The sequence below is a fragment of the Oryza glaberrima genome, chromosome 3 (assembly GCF_000147395.1).
Source record: "Oryza glaberrima chromosome 3, OglaRS2, whole genome shotgun sequence".
Classification (NCBI taxonomy): Eukaryota; Viridiplantae; Streptophyta; class Magnoliopsida; order Poales; family Poaceae; genus Oryza; species Oryza glaberrima.
Window position 1 is genome coordinate 1670127 of NC_068328.1, and position 14649 is coordinate 1684775.

The 14649-nt window shown below is 47.0% G+C and overlaps 4 protein-coding genes and 1 non-coding gene across 5 annotated transcripts; 3 read left to right on the plus strand and 2 right to left on the minus strand.

Annotated features, from left to right (window-relative positions):
- Window positions 1–758: 758 nt before the first annotated feature.
- Window positions 759–3033, plus strand: LOC127767751 (trans-cinnamate:CoA ligase, peroxisomal-like). Its single transcript, XM_052293189.1, has 2 exons — window positions 759–1074; window positions 1209–3033. The coding sequence occupies exons 1-2, from the start codon at window positions 877–879 to the stop codon at window positions 2745–2747; spliced, it is 1737 nt and encodes a 578-aa protein (XP_052149149.1). The 5' UTR covers window positions 759–876; the 3' UTR covers window positions 2748–3033.
- A 2965-nt stretch (window positions 3034–5998) lies between these two features.
- Window positions 5999–7294, minus strand: LOC127768619 (uncharacterized). Its single transcript, XM_052294236.1, is given in 4 exon segments — window positions 5999–6232; window positions 6234–6257; window positions 6260–6393; window positions 7006–7294. Coding segments are annotated over 4 exon segments (681 nt in total).
- A 1942-nt stretch (window positions 7295–9236) lies between these two features.
- On the plus strand, window positions 9237–9757 carry LOC127765826 (defensin-like protein). Its single transcript, XM_052290785.1, has 2 exons — window positions 9237–9361; window positions 9442–9757. Exons 1-2 carry the CDS (start codon window positions 9298–9300, stop codon window positions 9621–9623), a joined length of 246 nt encoding a protein of 81 aa, XP_052146745.1. The 5' UTR covers window positions 9237–9297; the 3' UTR covers window positions 9624–9757.
- Window positions 9758–10557: 800 nt separating this feature from the next.
- On the minus strand, window positions 10558–10717 carry LOC127769112 (U1 spliceosomal RNA). Its single transcript, XR_008016681.1, has one exon. It is a non-coding gene; the product is annotated as a U1 spliceosomal RNA (small nuclear RNA).
- A 537-nt stretch (window positions 10718–11254) lies between these two features.
- Window positions 11255–14448, plus strand: LOC127765673 (probable adenylate kinase 1, chloroplastic). Its single transcript, XM_052290615.1, has 4 exons — window positions 11255–11662; window positions 12741–12881; window positions 13356–13628; window positions 13979–14448. Exons 1-4 carry the CDS (start codon window positions 11339–11341, stop codon window positions 14120–14122), a joined length of 882 nt encoding a protein of 293 aa, XP_052146575.1. The 5' UTR covers window positions 11255–11338; the 3' UTR covers window positions 14123–14448.
- Window positions 14449–14649: the final 201 nt, after the last annotated feature.

Consider the following 14649-nt stretch of genomic DNA (forward strand, 5'->3'; position numbering starts at 1 on the left):
ATCTTTTATCTTATTTAAAAAATTATGATATTATTATTTATTTCATTTGTGATTTGCTTTATTATCAAAAGTATATAAAATATGACTTATCATTTTTTATATCTTTGCTATTTTTTTAAATAAGATGAATAGTCAAATATTATAAGTAAAAAAGTCGAAGCGACCACTAATTTAGAACGGAGGTAGTACTACCAGTAAAAGACCATGATAAAAATAATCACAGATTAATTAATTAACCAACGGCCGTGCATTCTAGAAGTCTACTGCAGCACACAGTCTACCTCACGATCCTGATCCATGCCATGCCTACATGCCCAATTGCCACCACAATGCTGCTACTGCGACTCATACCATGGGGCGTGGTCACCGGGTCCCACCACCACCTCATCCTCCACGACGAACCGGAGGCCAGCTAGTCTCGCAAGCAGAAGCAGAAGCAGAAGCAGCAGCAGCAGCAGTCAGCATCTGGTCACTCACTCCGGCCTGGTCGTCCGTTCCGTGCGCGGTGTGAAAATCGCCGAGCGAACCAGCAGGTTTTGGGTCAAGAACCCCGTGTTTTCACTTCATTTTCCTTGCAACACCCCCTGTCCGACCCAACCCCAACTTATTTCCTTTTCTTTGACACCTCTCACACTGTTTCGTTGGCCCCACTCCCCCCCCCCCACACACACACATCGAACGCACATCACGTTGCAAACCACTCCCCAACTCCTATATAAACCCCATCCACGAATCGCCTCATCACCTCCCCTCGATCATATCATCCATAATCCTTCAAGCTCTTGTTGGCTTTGCTTAATTGCAGCTGCCACTAGCTTTGTTAGGATCAATCACATCCATCTACGTGTGTAGAGCGTCGTGACAGAGAGTTTTGAGATGGAGCAGCTTCCCAAGCGCCCGGCGAACTACGTGCCACTGAGCCCTGTGGGGTTCCTGCCGCGCGCCAATGCCGTCTACGGCGACCGCACCTCCGTCATCTACGGCCGCGTCCGCTTCACCTGGAGCCAGACCTACGCCCGCTGCCGCCGCCTCGCCTCCTCCCTCCTCTCCCTCGGCGTCCGCAACCACGACGTCGTAAGTAGATCGAATCCTAGCTACGAATATGAACATACATAGCGTAAGTTCAGATTCGTAGTCGGAAGTTGGTTTCGTTTCTTGCGTGTCAAACACGTGTGTGATTGTTTGGAATCTGTGTGTTGTGTGTGTAGGTGTCGGTTTTGGCGCCGAACGTGCCGGCATTGTACGAGATGCACTTCGCGGTGCCGATGGCCGGGGCGGTGCTCAACACCATCAACACGCGGCTCGACGCGAGGGCGGTGGCGGGCATCCTGCGGCACTCCGAGGCCAAGGTGTTCTTCGTCGACTACCAGTACGTGCGCCTCGCCAGCGACGCGCTCCAGCTCGTCGCCGACGAGGGGAGGCACGTCCCGCTCGTCGCCGTCATCGACGACATTGACGTGCCCACCGGCGTCCGCCTCGGCGAGCTCGAGTACGAGGGGCTGGTCGCCCGTGGCGACCCCGCCGCCGAGCTGCCCAGCCTCGCCGACGAGTGGGACGCCGTCACGCTCAACTACACGTCGGGCACCACGTCGGCGCCCAAGGGCGTGGTGTACAGCCACCGCGGCGCGTACCTGAGCACCATGAGCTTGCTCATGTCGTGGGTCGTCGGCGACGAGCCGGTGTACCTGTGGACGCTGCCCATGTTCCACTGCAACGGGTGGACCTTCACCTGGGGCATGGCGGCGCGCGGCGGCGTCAACGTCTGCATCCGCGACGCGCGCGCCGCGGACATCTACCGCGCCATCGCGCGCCACGGCGTCACCCACCTGTGCTGCGCGCCGGTGGTGTTCAACATCCTGCTCGAGGGCGGCGAGGCGGCGGCGAAGCAGCTCGCGGCCCCGGTCCACGTGCTCACCGGCGGGGCGCCGCCGCCGGCCGCCCTCCTCGAGCGCGTCGAGCGGATCGGCTTCCGCGTGACGCACGCGTACGGGCTCACCGAGGCCACCGGCCCGGCGCTGGCGTGCGAGTGGCGCGCGCAGTGGGACCGCCTGCCGCTGCCGGAGCGCGCGCGGCTCAAGTCCCGGCAGGGCGTCAGCGTCCTGTCCCTCGCCGACGCCGACGTCAAGGACGCCAAGACGATGGCGAGCGTGCCGCGCGACGGCAAGACCGTCGGCGAGATCGTGCTCCGCGGCAGCAGCATCATGAAGGGCTACCTCAACAACCCGGAGGCGAACAGCGACGCCTTCAAGGGCGAGTGGTTCCTGACCGGCGACGTCGGCGTCGTGCACGCCGACGGCTACATCGAGATCAAGGACAGGTCCAAGGACGTGATCATCAGCGGCGGCGAGAACATCTGCAGCAAGGAGGTGGAGGAGGTGCTGTTCCAGCACCCCGCCGTCGCCGACGCGGCGGTGGTCGCCATGCCGCACCCGCACTGGGGCGAGACGCCGTGCGCGTTCGTCGTGGCGAGGGACAAGGCGGCCGGGGTGTGCGAGGACGACGTCGTCGCGTTCTGCCGCAAGCACATGGCGCGGTTCATGGTGCCCAAGAAGGTGGTCGTCTACGACGCCATCCCGAGGAACGGCAACGGCAAGGTCGAGAAGAACTTGCTCCGGGAGGCGGCCAAGAAGCTGGCGCCGGCGGCCGTGCCGGCGCAGAAGACGAAGGTGAAGACGACGACGACGACGGTCGGCGGCCGCCGCGGCGAGCACCCGGTGGCGCATGTCATGGCCGTGTCAAGGCTTTAGGGCAATCACCAAAATGTCACCAATCTTTATCGGTGAACCGGTGATATCACCTTTTGCACGTAGGAATTTGGCACTACGCCTGCCAAAAATTTACAAAAAATAAGCATGGCGTGTGTTTGGAAGAGTTTTGGTCTGTCCAGGTGTAAGAGCGAACTTGGTGTATTGCTGGGCAGTGACCACTCCGGTGTACTTTTTTTTAACCTCCTTTTTTGTTTGTTCAGATTTCGCACTTGTGTACATTGTAAAATAACAGTGTTGAAATGTGGAGGAAGTTGTTCTTCTCAAGCTCCCATGAATTAAGTTGTTTTTCCACTTCAGTGCACATGTGCAGGTTGTTCTTTGCTCCCTTCGCTCCAAATGAGTAAAAGAACGGATTTGCCCCGTTCGAAGGAAAACCAATGGCAAAATCTTATAAATTCATAGCACATATAGGGAGGTTGGATGTGACATCCTTAGTAGCGGATCCAGAAAGAAATAGAAGTGGGGTCTGAGCAAATTAGATAGAGTTACAGTCCCCCCTACCATCTACATATACTAAAAAAATTTTAGTGGGGTCTTCGTGGGGGCTCTCATAGTCTTTACGGCAGTAGTGGGGGCTCGAGACCCCGCCGCCCCTGTGCTCGATCCGCCCCTCCTGACCTAATTAAGATATGGTATATGTGGCCATTAGCACTAGTGCACTACCTTATTAGTCTAGCAATATTGGAATCAACTTTTAAGATCTTGTCTCTTCAACCATATCACTTTTGATTAACCTTTTTACATGAAACGAGCATGAAAATTCATGAAAATGTAACTAAGAAATCTTTCTTTTCTAGTCGATTTCATCGTAAAATAATGGCATCTAATTTTTCAGTTGATGTTGTATAAAGTAAAGGCTACTTTGGCTGAAATTTCACCGTATTTTCAGAACTAAAATTTTACCGTATTTTAAGAACTAGGAAAAAACAGTTTTCCTCATAATCTCGAATTCGCCATAATAGGACCATAAGCTGCAACCAAAACTTAAATCTTAAATTTTAATTCCAAAATAATTTAGGTGTTTTTTTCATTACTATATATTTCAGCCTCAGTTTCTAAACCGCTAAGTGCTAAGACTATAACTATAAAAAGCATTGCCCCGGAAAGGTTTAATTTGTTTATCCTTTCTCGGCTTATATCTTTGTTCTAGAAAAAGTTTAGTGCTAAAACTAATGCATTGTCAAATTTCGGTACAGTAGATATGCAGGACATGTTTTTGACGTGGATCAATACCATTATAAAATAATGTAAGATTCCCCATAATAGGACCATAAGCTGCAACCAAAACTTAAATCTTAAATTTTAATTTCAAATTAATTAAGGTGTTTTTTTCATTACTATATATGTCAGCCTCAGTTTCTAACTCGCTACTAGTGCTAAGACTAGAACTATAAAAAGCATTGCCCCGGAAAGGTTTGATTTGTTTATCCTTTCTCGGCTTATATCTTTGTTATAGAAAAAGTTTAGTGCTAAAAATAATGCACAGTCAAATTTCGGTACAGTAGATATGCAGGACATGTTTTTGGCGTGGATCAATACCATGATAAAATAATATAAGATGGGAGCTGAATGTTTGCTAAATCATGATAAAAATAGTCTTTGCTGGATGTTTTTTTTTCCTCTTTTCGGGCTACCAAACAAACTAGTAGCCCTATAAACTCGGTGAATTAATCCCTGCTGAAATAATTCCCTGTCGTGATTCTCATTCCGAAAATCTTTGCACCTGTAATGCGCTTTACACGATGATGGCGACCACCATGGAACACCTCACCAATTGCGTGAGCTAAACACGTTATACACTCTCCGTCACTCACAAAGCAAGCACCTACGTACGAATTGTCAATTCGTCATCAACGAGCGAGTAAGAGTGAAAATTCTCCAACATTTTTTTCACACGGAACGACTAAAGAATAATCAATGCGGCATTCCTGGAAACCAGAACGAATGTTTCCAACTTCCCTGTCAAACATGCCAAACAATGAAAACCAAGAACCGAAAAAAAAAAGACTCGGTTCATTTTGCTATCACTTCCAACGGTTCATTTTATGTTTTCTTAAATTTTAATAGGGTAACAAACTGAACATACTTTGTCATTACCACTCTATCAAAATTTAGTATTTATAGAAGTTTCTTCCCATACAAACACTATCAAATTTTAGTAAGATATAACCCCTAAATTAAACTGAACAACCTCTATAACTTATGGCGATCGATCGATGCAGGGAAAGCTCTGAGAGAACGACGCAAGTTTGTGGAGACGAGTAGACGACCCAAGTGCAGATCGAGCCCTGCAAAAGAATATCTCCACAAGGAGTCAAGGACAAGAAGTTGCCTCTGTTTATGCATCGCAATATCGCATTGGACGACACACTACTGGGGCTCTCGCTTTCGTGGTAGCGACGCTGGTATCCGGCCACCAGCCAGTCGATCGGTTTTCGTACCGCGTCGCAATTCTGTTGAAATTTCGTGAATTTTGCAAGGTCAGCGAGAGCATAGGAGAAGTTGAAAGCTGTAACATCGTGACAAGCTTTTGATGCGACAATCAGAGGCAAGACCAAGACCAAACCGCTGTGTTCGTCAAGAAGCGTACGTGCCATGTGATGTTGGTCACAATTTTGAGATATTTAACTAACTATTTGTCACTCACATGTGATAATTAAAAAATTGCCACTAGATACACATGTAATAGATATATGAGGGTTCACATATCATACACTGTGGATGACAAATTCTTAATTATCACATTTTAAAAGTGACGAATAATTAAATGCACCCTCAATTTTCGTTTCGAGATGACTATCAACTGCATGCATATGGGTGAGTTGGGCTTCACGTATGTGTGGGTCTTCCGCTCCTCGGCCCATTGGAATTGGGACTCACGCTTCAGCCGGAACCGACGAGTTTTCTTTGCTGGGTCGAGTTGATGAAAAAAGGAATAAGTTCATCTGAGGTCCCTTAACTTGTCAACAAATCCGATTTTCTTCCCTCAACCGAAAAACCAGACACAACGGGTCCTTCAACTATTAAAACCGGTGCAGATTAGGTCCCTCAGCGGTTTTGAGAGCGGTTTTGGCTAACGTGGTGCTTACGTGGCTAATTTGACTCGGTCTTGACGTGGCGATTACGTGGCAATTCAATCAAGAAAAATAATAAACCCCATAGGACCCACATATCAGTTTCACAGAAATTAATAAAAATGGCGGGGCCCACGTGGGCCCCGCATGTCATTCTCACCCTTCTACCTCGTCTTCGAGTACATGGACCACAACCTCACCGACCTCGCCGCCACGCCGGGGCTGCACTTCACGGAGCCGCAGGTCAAGTGCTTCAGGGCGCAGATCCTCGTCGGGCTCCGCAACTGCCATGAACAGGGCGTGCTGCATCGGGACATCAAGGACGCCAACCCGCTCATCGACGGCGACGGGCATGCTCAAGATCGCCAATTTCGACATCGCCACCTTCTTCGACGCCGCCAGGCCGCAGCCGCTCACCAGCCGCGTCGTCACGCTCTGGTACCACCCACTGGAGCTCCTCCTCGACGCGTCCGAGTACGGCGTCGTCGTTGACCTCTGGAGCACCAGCTGCATGCCTGCATCCTCGCCGAGCTTCTCGCCGGCAAGCCCATCTTGCCCAGCCAAACCAAGGTAAATAAATACTACATCTATATTTTAATGTATGACGCCGTTGACTTTTTGTCCAACGTTTGATCATTCGTCTTATTAAAAAAAATGTAAATTATTATTTATTTTATTATGACTTGATTTGTCATCACATGTTCTTTTAAGCATGACATAAATATTTTCATATTTGTATAAAATTTTTGAATAAAACGAATGGTCAAATGTTGGTCGAAAAGTCAACGACGTCATACATTAAAATACGGAGCGAGTAAATATTACTCGCTCCGTATTTTAATGTATGATACCATTGACTTTTCGACCAATGTTTGACCATTCGTTTTATTCAAAATTTTTGTGCAAATATGAAAATATTTATGTCATCCTTAAATAACATTTGATGACAAATTAAGTCATAATAAAATAAATGATAATTACATAAAATTTTTTGAATAAAACGAATGGTCAAACATAGGATAAAAAGTCAATGGCATCATACATTAAAATATGGAGGTAGTATAACCTCTCAACTCTCCATCTATGTATCATGATATCATTATGCGTGGATGAAATGGATCGGCATCTGATTTGCCATTGCTGATCGATGCAGATCGAGCAACTGCAGAAGATCTTCAAGCTGTGTGGGTCGCCGTCGGAATAGTATTGGGCGAAGGCGAAGCTGCCGGACATGACGCTACTCAAGCCGTAGCGGCCGTACCAGCGGAAGATCGCCGAAACATTTAGGGACTTCTCGCCGCCAGCGCTCGACCTCCTCAACACGCTGCTCGCCATCAAGCCATCCGACCAGGGCACCGCGCCACCGCCGCCGTAGCCCTCAACAGCGACGTAAGCATGCACACCTTCTCCCCTCCCTCTCCTCTCCTCCACGCTCGCATGGATCTCTGACATGTCGTGTCCTCTACTCCTGCTTAGTACTTCAGGACAAAGCCGCCTCCCGCCGCCTCCCGCTGCCCCTTCCTCTTCCGCCCACAACCGCTGGAGACGTGCCTCCGCGGCTGCGCGCCACTCCCTCCTCTCCCGCTGGCCGCCGCGCACCGCTGACTCTCGATCGTGTCCGGAGAGAGGAGAGAGAGATGAAGAGAGGGGAAATGGGGAGAGAGGAGGAAGAAGAAGAGGGGTGAGAATGACATGTGGGGACCACATAGGTCCCACCATTTTTTATTAATTTGTGTGAAACTGACATGTGGGTCTCACGGGGTTTATTATTTTTCCAGATCGAATTGCCACGTAAGCGCCACGCCATTGCCACGTCGAATGAAGACTGAGTCAAATTAGCCACGTAAGCGCCACGTCAGCAAAAACCGCCCTCAAAACCGCCGAGGGACCTAATCTGCACTGGTTTTGATAGTTGAGGAATCCGTTATATCTGGTTTTCCGGTTGAAGGACGAAAATCGGATTCGTTGACAAGTTAAGGGATCTCAGATGAACTTATTTCATGAAAAAACAATTTTGCTATATCTCACATGAAAAAAAGAAAAGGAGAGGGAGAAGAAAATTAACTTTAGAGTGCAGTTGTGGATCGTTCTGATCTCGATCCACTGCTCTGCATCAATGCATCATATTTCAGATCACTTCAGGTTATAGCTATATCTCTTCTGAAGCTGAAGCCCTGCGAAATAGGCCTTTAAACGCTTTAAGGTTACTGGATGATCATATCGGCATAAGACCGGTTTAAACATGGTTTCGCTTTGTGAATCCAATGTGAGTCACGACGTGACACATGGCACGTCCTTGGAGCTTTAGACATATCGAATCTGAGCACTGGAGTGGCCGAGTGGGTGAGCGGCCAAATCCGTTTTAGACAGATCGCACTGACACGATGTTGATCATTGATACTAATACCATTTTATCAAGCAGTAGTGTTGAAAAAAAAACTTATGGTCTCTTCAACTGTGAGATTTCATCCCGTTTCAAGATGAACAAGCCATGCATGTGAGATGTGAACAGAAGGCAGAAGACAGTGGAAAGACAGGACAAATAAGTGAAGAGGGATCAAATCAATGGGCCTGACGGTTTCTGAAAGTTGACATGGAAATCGCCGGTGATCACCGGTTTATACGTTATTTAAATCTGCGATTTCCACTTTCGTTTGCTTTCGGGGTTCCAATTTGAGTCACGCACATATTCTTCATCGTGCTTTGGATCTCAGCACCGTAGTAACTTTTGGACAAATTGCATTCGCCGACACTAATAACATGTTCTTTTTATGCTGCTTTACATATACTGCTTATCCATACCCAATCCCATGTTCTTATATTATGAGATGGAGGGAGTAAACTTTGTTAACAGCAACATTTTTTGTATTAAAGCATCAACTAATTAAAGCACAAGATACGCATGTTATCTCAATAAATCTTCCAGTGCATGTATAAAGAAGATGTCGCCGCTAACTTAGATAATTTTTGTGACTTTTATCCTGGCCGGCATAATTAATTCTTCCGGAAATTAAAAGCTAGTTTTTCCATATTCATCAGTACAGACAAGACAGCATAGTAAGCGAAGCATACCTGACGTGTTAGCTCATTGTAACTCGATCTGGAACACTCGATGCTAGATACAGACAGACACTCCTCGTGATGAACGTTAGCATTTAGCAACATACGGTGATAAAGCAGCTGGGGATCGATCCATCCATCCATCGTCTTTACACGTACTTACCTTGCTAACCGCACTGTCGACTCTTGCATGTTTGCATGTAATCCAAATGGACCCCACGTGGAACATGCTCACAGTGCTTTGCAGCTGCTTTCCAAAATGCTTTCTTTCACTTCTTCCATTCCTCTGTCCACAAAAAAAGTAGTGTGTTCTTGAGCCTATATAAGAGAGGGTCACACGCTCCAGTCGACTCACCATCGATCCATCTGACGGTTAGTTCCAAGGGAAAGAAGAAATGGAGGCTTCACGCAAGGTGTTCTCGGCCATGCTTCTCATGGTGCTGCTGCTTGCAGCCACTGGTACGTTTGATTGCTCCTATGGCTTGGGTTTTCAGGTGAGAGTTCAGTACCATTTTTGATAGTGGTTGGGTCGATTGCAGGTGAGATGGGCGGGCCGGTGATGGTGGCGGAGGCTCGGACGTGCGAGTCGCAGAGCCACCGGTTCAAGGGCCCGTGCGCCCGCAAGGCGAACTGCGCCAGCGTATGCAACACGGAGGGCTTCCCCGACGGCTACTGCCACGGCGTCCGCCGCCGCTGCATGTGCACCAAGCCCTGCCCCTGATCGATGAACCAGCAGCTAGCGCAGCAGCTTGTGCCGCCACCTCGCGCATGTGTCATCGTGTCGATCGATCGGATCCTAGCTGCCCTATGAATGAATAAAAGTGTGTGGCTCATGCGTGGTTTTCTCTTGGAGAACTTTGGCTTTTGTGGTGTTAAGTTCGATCGTTTCGTGCAACCACCATCCATCCATCCTCCCATTCTGCTTGTTCTAAGATTATACTACTACTTGAGAAGGTGATGCAAATTGTGCTCAACAGTTAACAGCTAGTCTATTAATACTTCATCCGTTTCAAAATGTTTGACACCGTTAATTTTTTAGCACGTGTTTGACAGTTTGTCTTATTAAAAAAGTAAGTAATTATTTATTCTTTTTATATCATTTCGTTCATTGTTAAATATACGAATTTAGTTTATTGTTAAATATACTTTCATGTACACATATAGTTTTATATGTTTCATAATTTTTTTAATAAGACGAACGGTAATATGTTTTATATGTTTCATAATTTTTTTAATAAGACGAACGGTAATATGTGATGTAGTAATAATTATTACTACCTGAGATGATGTTTTACCACACACGATGGGGTATGTGTTTTTACCCCCGTTGGGTTGAAGTGTTGTCTAGCGATTGATGCTGCCCGGTGACACTTGCTGACTTGCATATGATGCGTACACGTGCTGAAGCCCGGCGTTGTGCGTGTATGTATTGGAGGGGGCTGAAGACTGGCCCTTAACTCTAAAGCATTTCTTGTTAAAATGGGCCGGGCTTCATTTTAACTAGAAAACAAACTCAATGCAAAAAGCACCCAAGTCATCAAAGGTTTGTTATGGACCTATTCGTAAACAAATAGGTCCAACATAATTTAACCTTCCTAGTGAACAAGGGCTTGTTCGTAATAAACACGGGCCAAAATTTAAATTAAGGGAATTGACAGGGGCCGCGCGAACGCGTACCCCCTCTATCACACATTATGACGTCCACTCTCCCACTTGGGGAGATGGTAAACCAACGCGCTCACAAAGTGCAATGTGAGCCATTGATCTAGGCCACGGCCCTTCTTGATCGGCCGTCGACCCCGTCCAGGTAAGTATGTTGCAACGAGGCACCACCAGCCAATTATATAGCAAGCGCTCCCACCCCCATCGCGTCGATTTGTCGAGGTGGTACTAAACGAGAGCTGGCCGTGCTCGAGCAGGATTGCTATTGCGGCCACAGGGTTGGGCCTTCGTTGCGTGGGCCTTACTCTTTTTGGTGGGCTTTCGCTTCGGACTCCGCAGCGGCGTGTGGACCGGCAAGGCGGAGTGTGCACTAGACGCAAAGGCCACGCGCCTACGTGAACCCAATCAAAGCGTGGTCCACCGAGCGGTGGAATATTCCCCCGCACCCGCTTCGGAACGAGCACGAGAGATGCGGATCGGTCGGACCCCCACGGTGACTGACGTGTGGGACCACGCACCGTACGGCGAGTCATGGGCCCCGGCGTCCGCATCGCCACGAGCCGGCTCAGCGTGAACCCGTTCCACAGGAAGTTGCACACAGACAGGTGGGACCGGGATTGGGTTCAGTATGGACCGGGTCCACGCCTCACCTCGCCTCGGGCGCCTTCTTCTCCAAGCCGCCGGCGTCGTCGTCGTCGTCGTCGCATCTGGGAGCTCCTACAAATAGGAGAAACGGTCAGGGAGACCAAACCCTAAAACCCCGCATCCACTGCCATGGCGGCCGTGCAGCGACTCCTGCGGGCGTCCGCCTCCGGTGGCGCGGCGGCGGCGGCGGCGGCGGCGAGGAGGCGCATGTCCACGGCGGTGGCGCCGGAGCAGACGCCTGCGGCCGCGGCGTTCCCGTTCGCGGCGGCGGCGGGGAGGGCGAGGCAGCGGGTGGCGGAGGAGAGGAACGTGCAGTGGGTGTTCCTCGGGTGCCCCGGCGTGGGCAAGGGGACTTATGCCAGCCGCCTCTCCCGCCTCCTCGGCGTGCCCCACATCGCCACCGGGGATCTCGTCCGCGACGAGCTCGCTTCCTCCGGCCCCCTATCTGTGCAGGTTAGGCCCTACGTCCATCGCTTTTCAGCCCGGATCAGACCATCCTGCAAGTCACTGATCTGGATTTGGTTTTTTCGTTCGAGTGGATCGGTGAGCTGCGTTATCAGTTTTTAATTGGGGATATGGGGGAATTTTTGGCTCGTATAGATCGAGGATCAGTCGAGATCTGTCTGAATTGTAGGTGATCTTATTCATTACAAGTGGTTCACGCAAAATTTAGTTTAAGCTTTGAATTGGATGGAATTGATTTTGTGGGATCCAGTTTATGAGTTGGACGATTTACTACATTTTAGCAGATCGAGATGACAAGTTCTCAACACTGAGATGTTGTGAAATTTGTTGTGAACACTGCCTTACTGCTTGAACTTGGTAGGCTAGAGCTTAACATTTCAGTGCGATAATGCAATCCAATATGCTTGAATCGCAGATTTGAGCTCATAATTTGATGGAAATGTTGGGTTTTGTGGGCTTTATAGGGCTGTGGTGTTGATTTGACTCGCAAATTAAATTCACATAGTTTGATAGTGAAACTTCAATCAGCTAGGAGATTACTACAAAATTCGTGTACAGGCGCCGAAAGATGCTATGTCTGGTTAGTGATGTAGAAAGGATGTAGTTAATTGATGTTATATCTTAAATTTCTAGCATGGTGCTGACTTGAAGTTTCTGAGCAGAATAAACTTCTGCCAATTGTACATGTTGCCGTGTAAAATTTACTCTGAATTCTGAAAGGAAAAGTGCAACTGTTTATTAAAGAAACTTCTACTGTTACCTCCATTGGTGAGTGGACTGAAAGAGTGAGATATTTTAATGCAAATGCTTCTGCTTAGTTCAGCTAAGCCGTTTACTAACCTCTTTGTAAGATGCCATTTGCTGATCATTAATGTGTCGTTAATTTTTAATTGATGGCAAACATGCATGTGGCTGCCTATCTCATGGTCTCATCGATATGTAGCTAGGGGCCCCTTATTCGCTTTTATATCTTGACATAGTGACGTTCACGTTTTGCCTTTTTTTTTCCCTGCTTTTGTATCCTGACAGGTGTACTAAATGATATAGCTTTTTATCCTTTTTGCAGCTTGCTGAAATTGTTAATCAGGGGAAATTAGTTTCTGATGAAATTATCATCAATCTGTTATCTAAACGTCTTAAGAAAGGAGAAGAGCAGGGGGAATCGGGATTTATTCTGGATGGTTTTCCACGTACTGTAAAACAAGCGGTGAGGATTTTTTGCATGTCAGAAGTCAAGTCTTAATCATCTTGATGTTTTGATTAATCTTTATTCTCTGATTGTTTTCTCCTCCGACTTGACTGTGCAGTTAGTAGTGTGATATGATATAGTTCAAATAATTCAGTGGGACTCTTATGTCAGTTAAAAGTGTGCTGCAAGTATTTAAAAGAATCTATATGTTGAGGCATGATCACATTAGCAGTTACTGCTTAGCTTGGTTGATACTTTTCTGTTGATACTTCACTGTCTGCTCCTATAAAAGAAGCATTTTTTTCTGGTGTTACTTTTTCTATTGGAATTTAAATAGCTTTCCCAGTTTTTCTGCGTTATTGTAATATTGCATGCAATATATTAATTGGTGATAATGATATTTTAAGCAAAATGCTGTAATCAGATCCTTCTTTGATGCTTCCACCTGATTATGGTCCACCCTAATGGTTTATGTATTCCCACCTTTGTCAGGAAATTCTTGATGGAGTTACTGACATTGATATGGTGGTCAATCTAAAGTTGAGAGAGGATGTCCTAGTTGAGAAGTGCCTCGGCAGACGTATTTGTGGCCAATGTGGAAAGAACTTCAATTTGGCCTGCATTGATGTGAAGGGTGAAAATGGGCTGCCACCAATCTACATGGCACCACTATTGCCCCCAAATAACTGTATGTCAAAGCTTATCACCAGAGCTGATGATACCGAAGAGGTCGTGAGAAATCGTCTTCAGATATATAATGACATGGTATGTTGCCCTACTTTTCATGAATTCTAATTTCTGTTCAAAATGGTTCCTACTTCCAGTTTTTGTTCAAAATGGTTCCTACTTCCAAATTCTATTCAAAATGGTTCCTTTTTGTTAGATTTAAATGCAATGTTGTAGATGTGCAAAACTGTGGCAACGGTTGTATATACAAAAGGCTGCATAGTCTTAAGATCATCTGATCTCTTATCTTTTAGGTATTTAACGTGGTTCTTGGAAGATATAAATCCTGCACCATGTTGATTTGCTCAGTAGGGGTATTGTTGTAATAATTTGCTTTCACAGTTTGTAGAGTTGTATAATTACGCTTGTCATTTTTCTGAACTTTGCAGAGCCAACCTGTTGAGGGTTTCTACCGGCAACAGGGGAAGCTTTTAGAATTTGATTTGCCTGGAGGAATCCCTGAGTCTTGGCCAAAGCTGCTCCATGTTCTAAATCTCGAGGACCAAGAAGAGATGAAGCTGGCCACTGCGTAAGGCCATGGGGCTGGCTTTACATTGGGCCAATGAATTTACACACCGCAATTTTGAATAATGGAAAAAAGAGCAAAAACTTATTCCATAATGTGTGCGTTTGTAGAAGTAAAGTTTGACCAAAAGTGATTCATTTTCGCCGGTGTTTTGATGAGCCGGTACACTCTAACTGTCATGTTGAGATGTTAATCTTAATTTCTTGTTTTGATTTAGCCTGCTGAGAACAGGACCGCATCAGGATATGATGCGAGAGCTATATTCATGATAGATACATTGGTCAATTATGACTATATAGTAGTAATGCATTTTCACTGTACTGTTGTCTTTTACTATTCGGGCTTGTTGCAAGTTTGCCGGAATTCATTTAGGTGCTGAGAATGTTGGAAATCTGTGCCAGCAATCGGCAGAATTCATACAAGGTGCTGAAAATACGAAAGCTTGTTGTGCGTTTGTTCTTATCTGGGACTTGCCAGATTGAATTCTTGAATTGCATGTCTTGTTGTTGGATTTGGGGTGTGTTTAGTTCACAC

Coding starts and splice junctions, on each gene's coding strand:
- LOC127767751 (XM_052293189.1), top strand. CDS start 877: ATGGAGCAGCTTCCCAAGCGCCCGGCGAACTACGTGCCACTGAGCCCT. Junction 1,075..1,208: donor GCGTCCGCAACCACGACGTC/GTAAGTAGATCG, acceptor TTGTGTGTGTAG/GTGTCGGTTTTGGCGCCGAA.
- LOC127765826 (XM_052290785.1), top strand. CDS start 9,298: ATGGAGGCTTCACGCAAGGTGTTCTCGGCCATGCTTCTCATGGTGCTG. Junction 9,362..9,441: donor GCTGCTGCTTGCAGCCACTG/GTACGTTTGATT, acceptor GGTCGATTGCAG/GTGAGATGGGCGGGCCGGTG.
- LOC127765673 (XM_052290615.1), top strand. CDS start 11,339: ATGGCGGCCGTGCAGCGACTCCTGCGGGCGTCCGCCTCCGGTGGCGCG. Junction 12,882..13,355: donor CACGTACTGTAAAACAAGCG/GTGAGGATTTTT, acceptor CACCTTTGTCAG/GAAATTCTTGATGGAGTTAC. Junction 13,629..13,978: donor TTCAGATATATAATGACATG/GTATGTTGCCCT, acceptor TGAACTTTGCAG/AGCCAACCTGTTGAGGGTTT.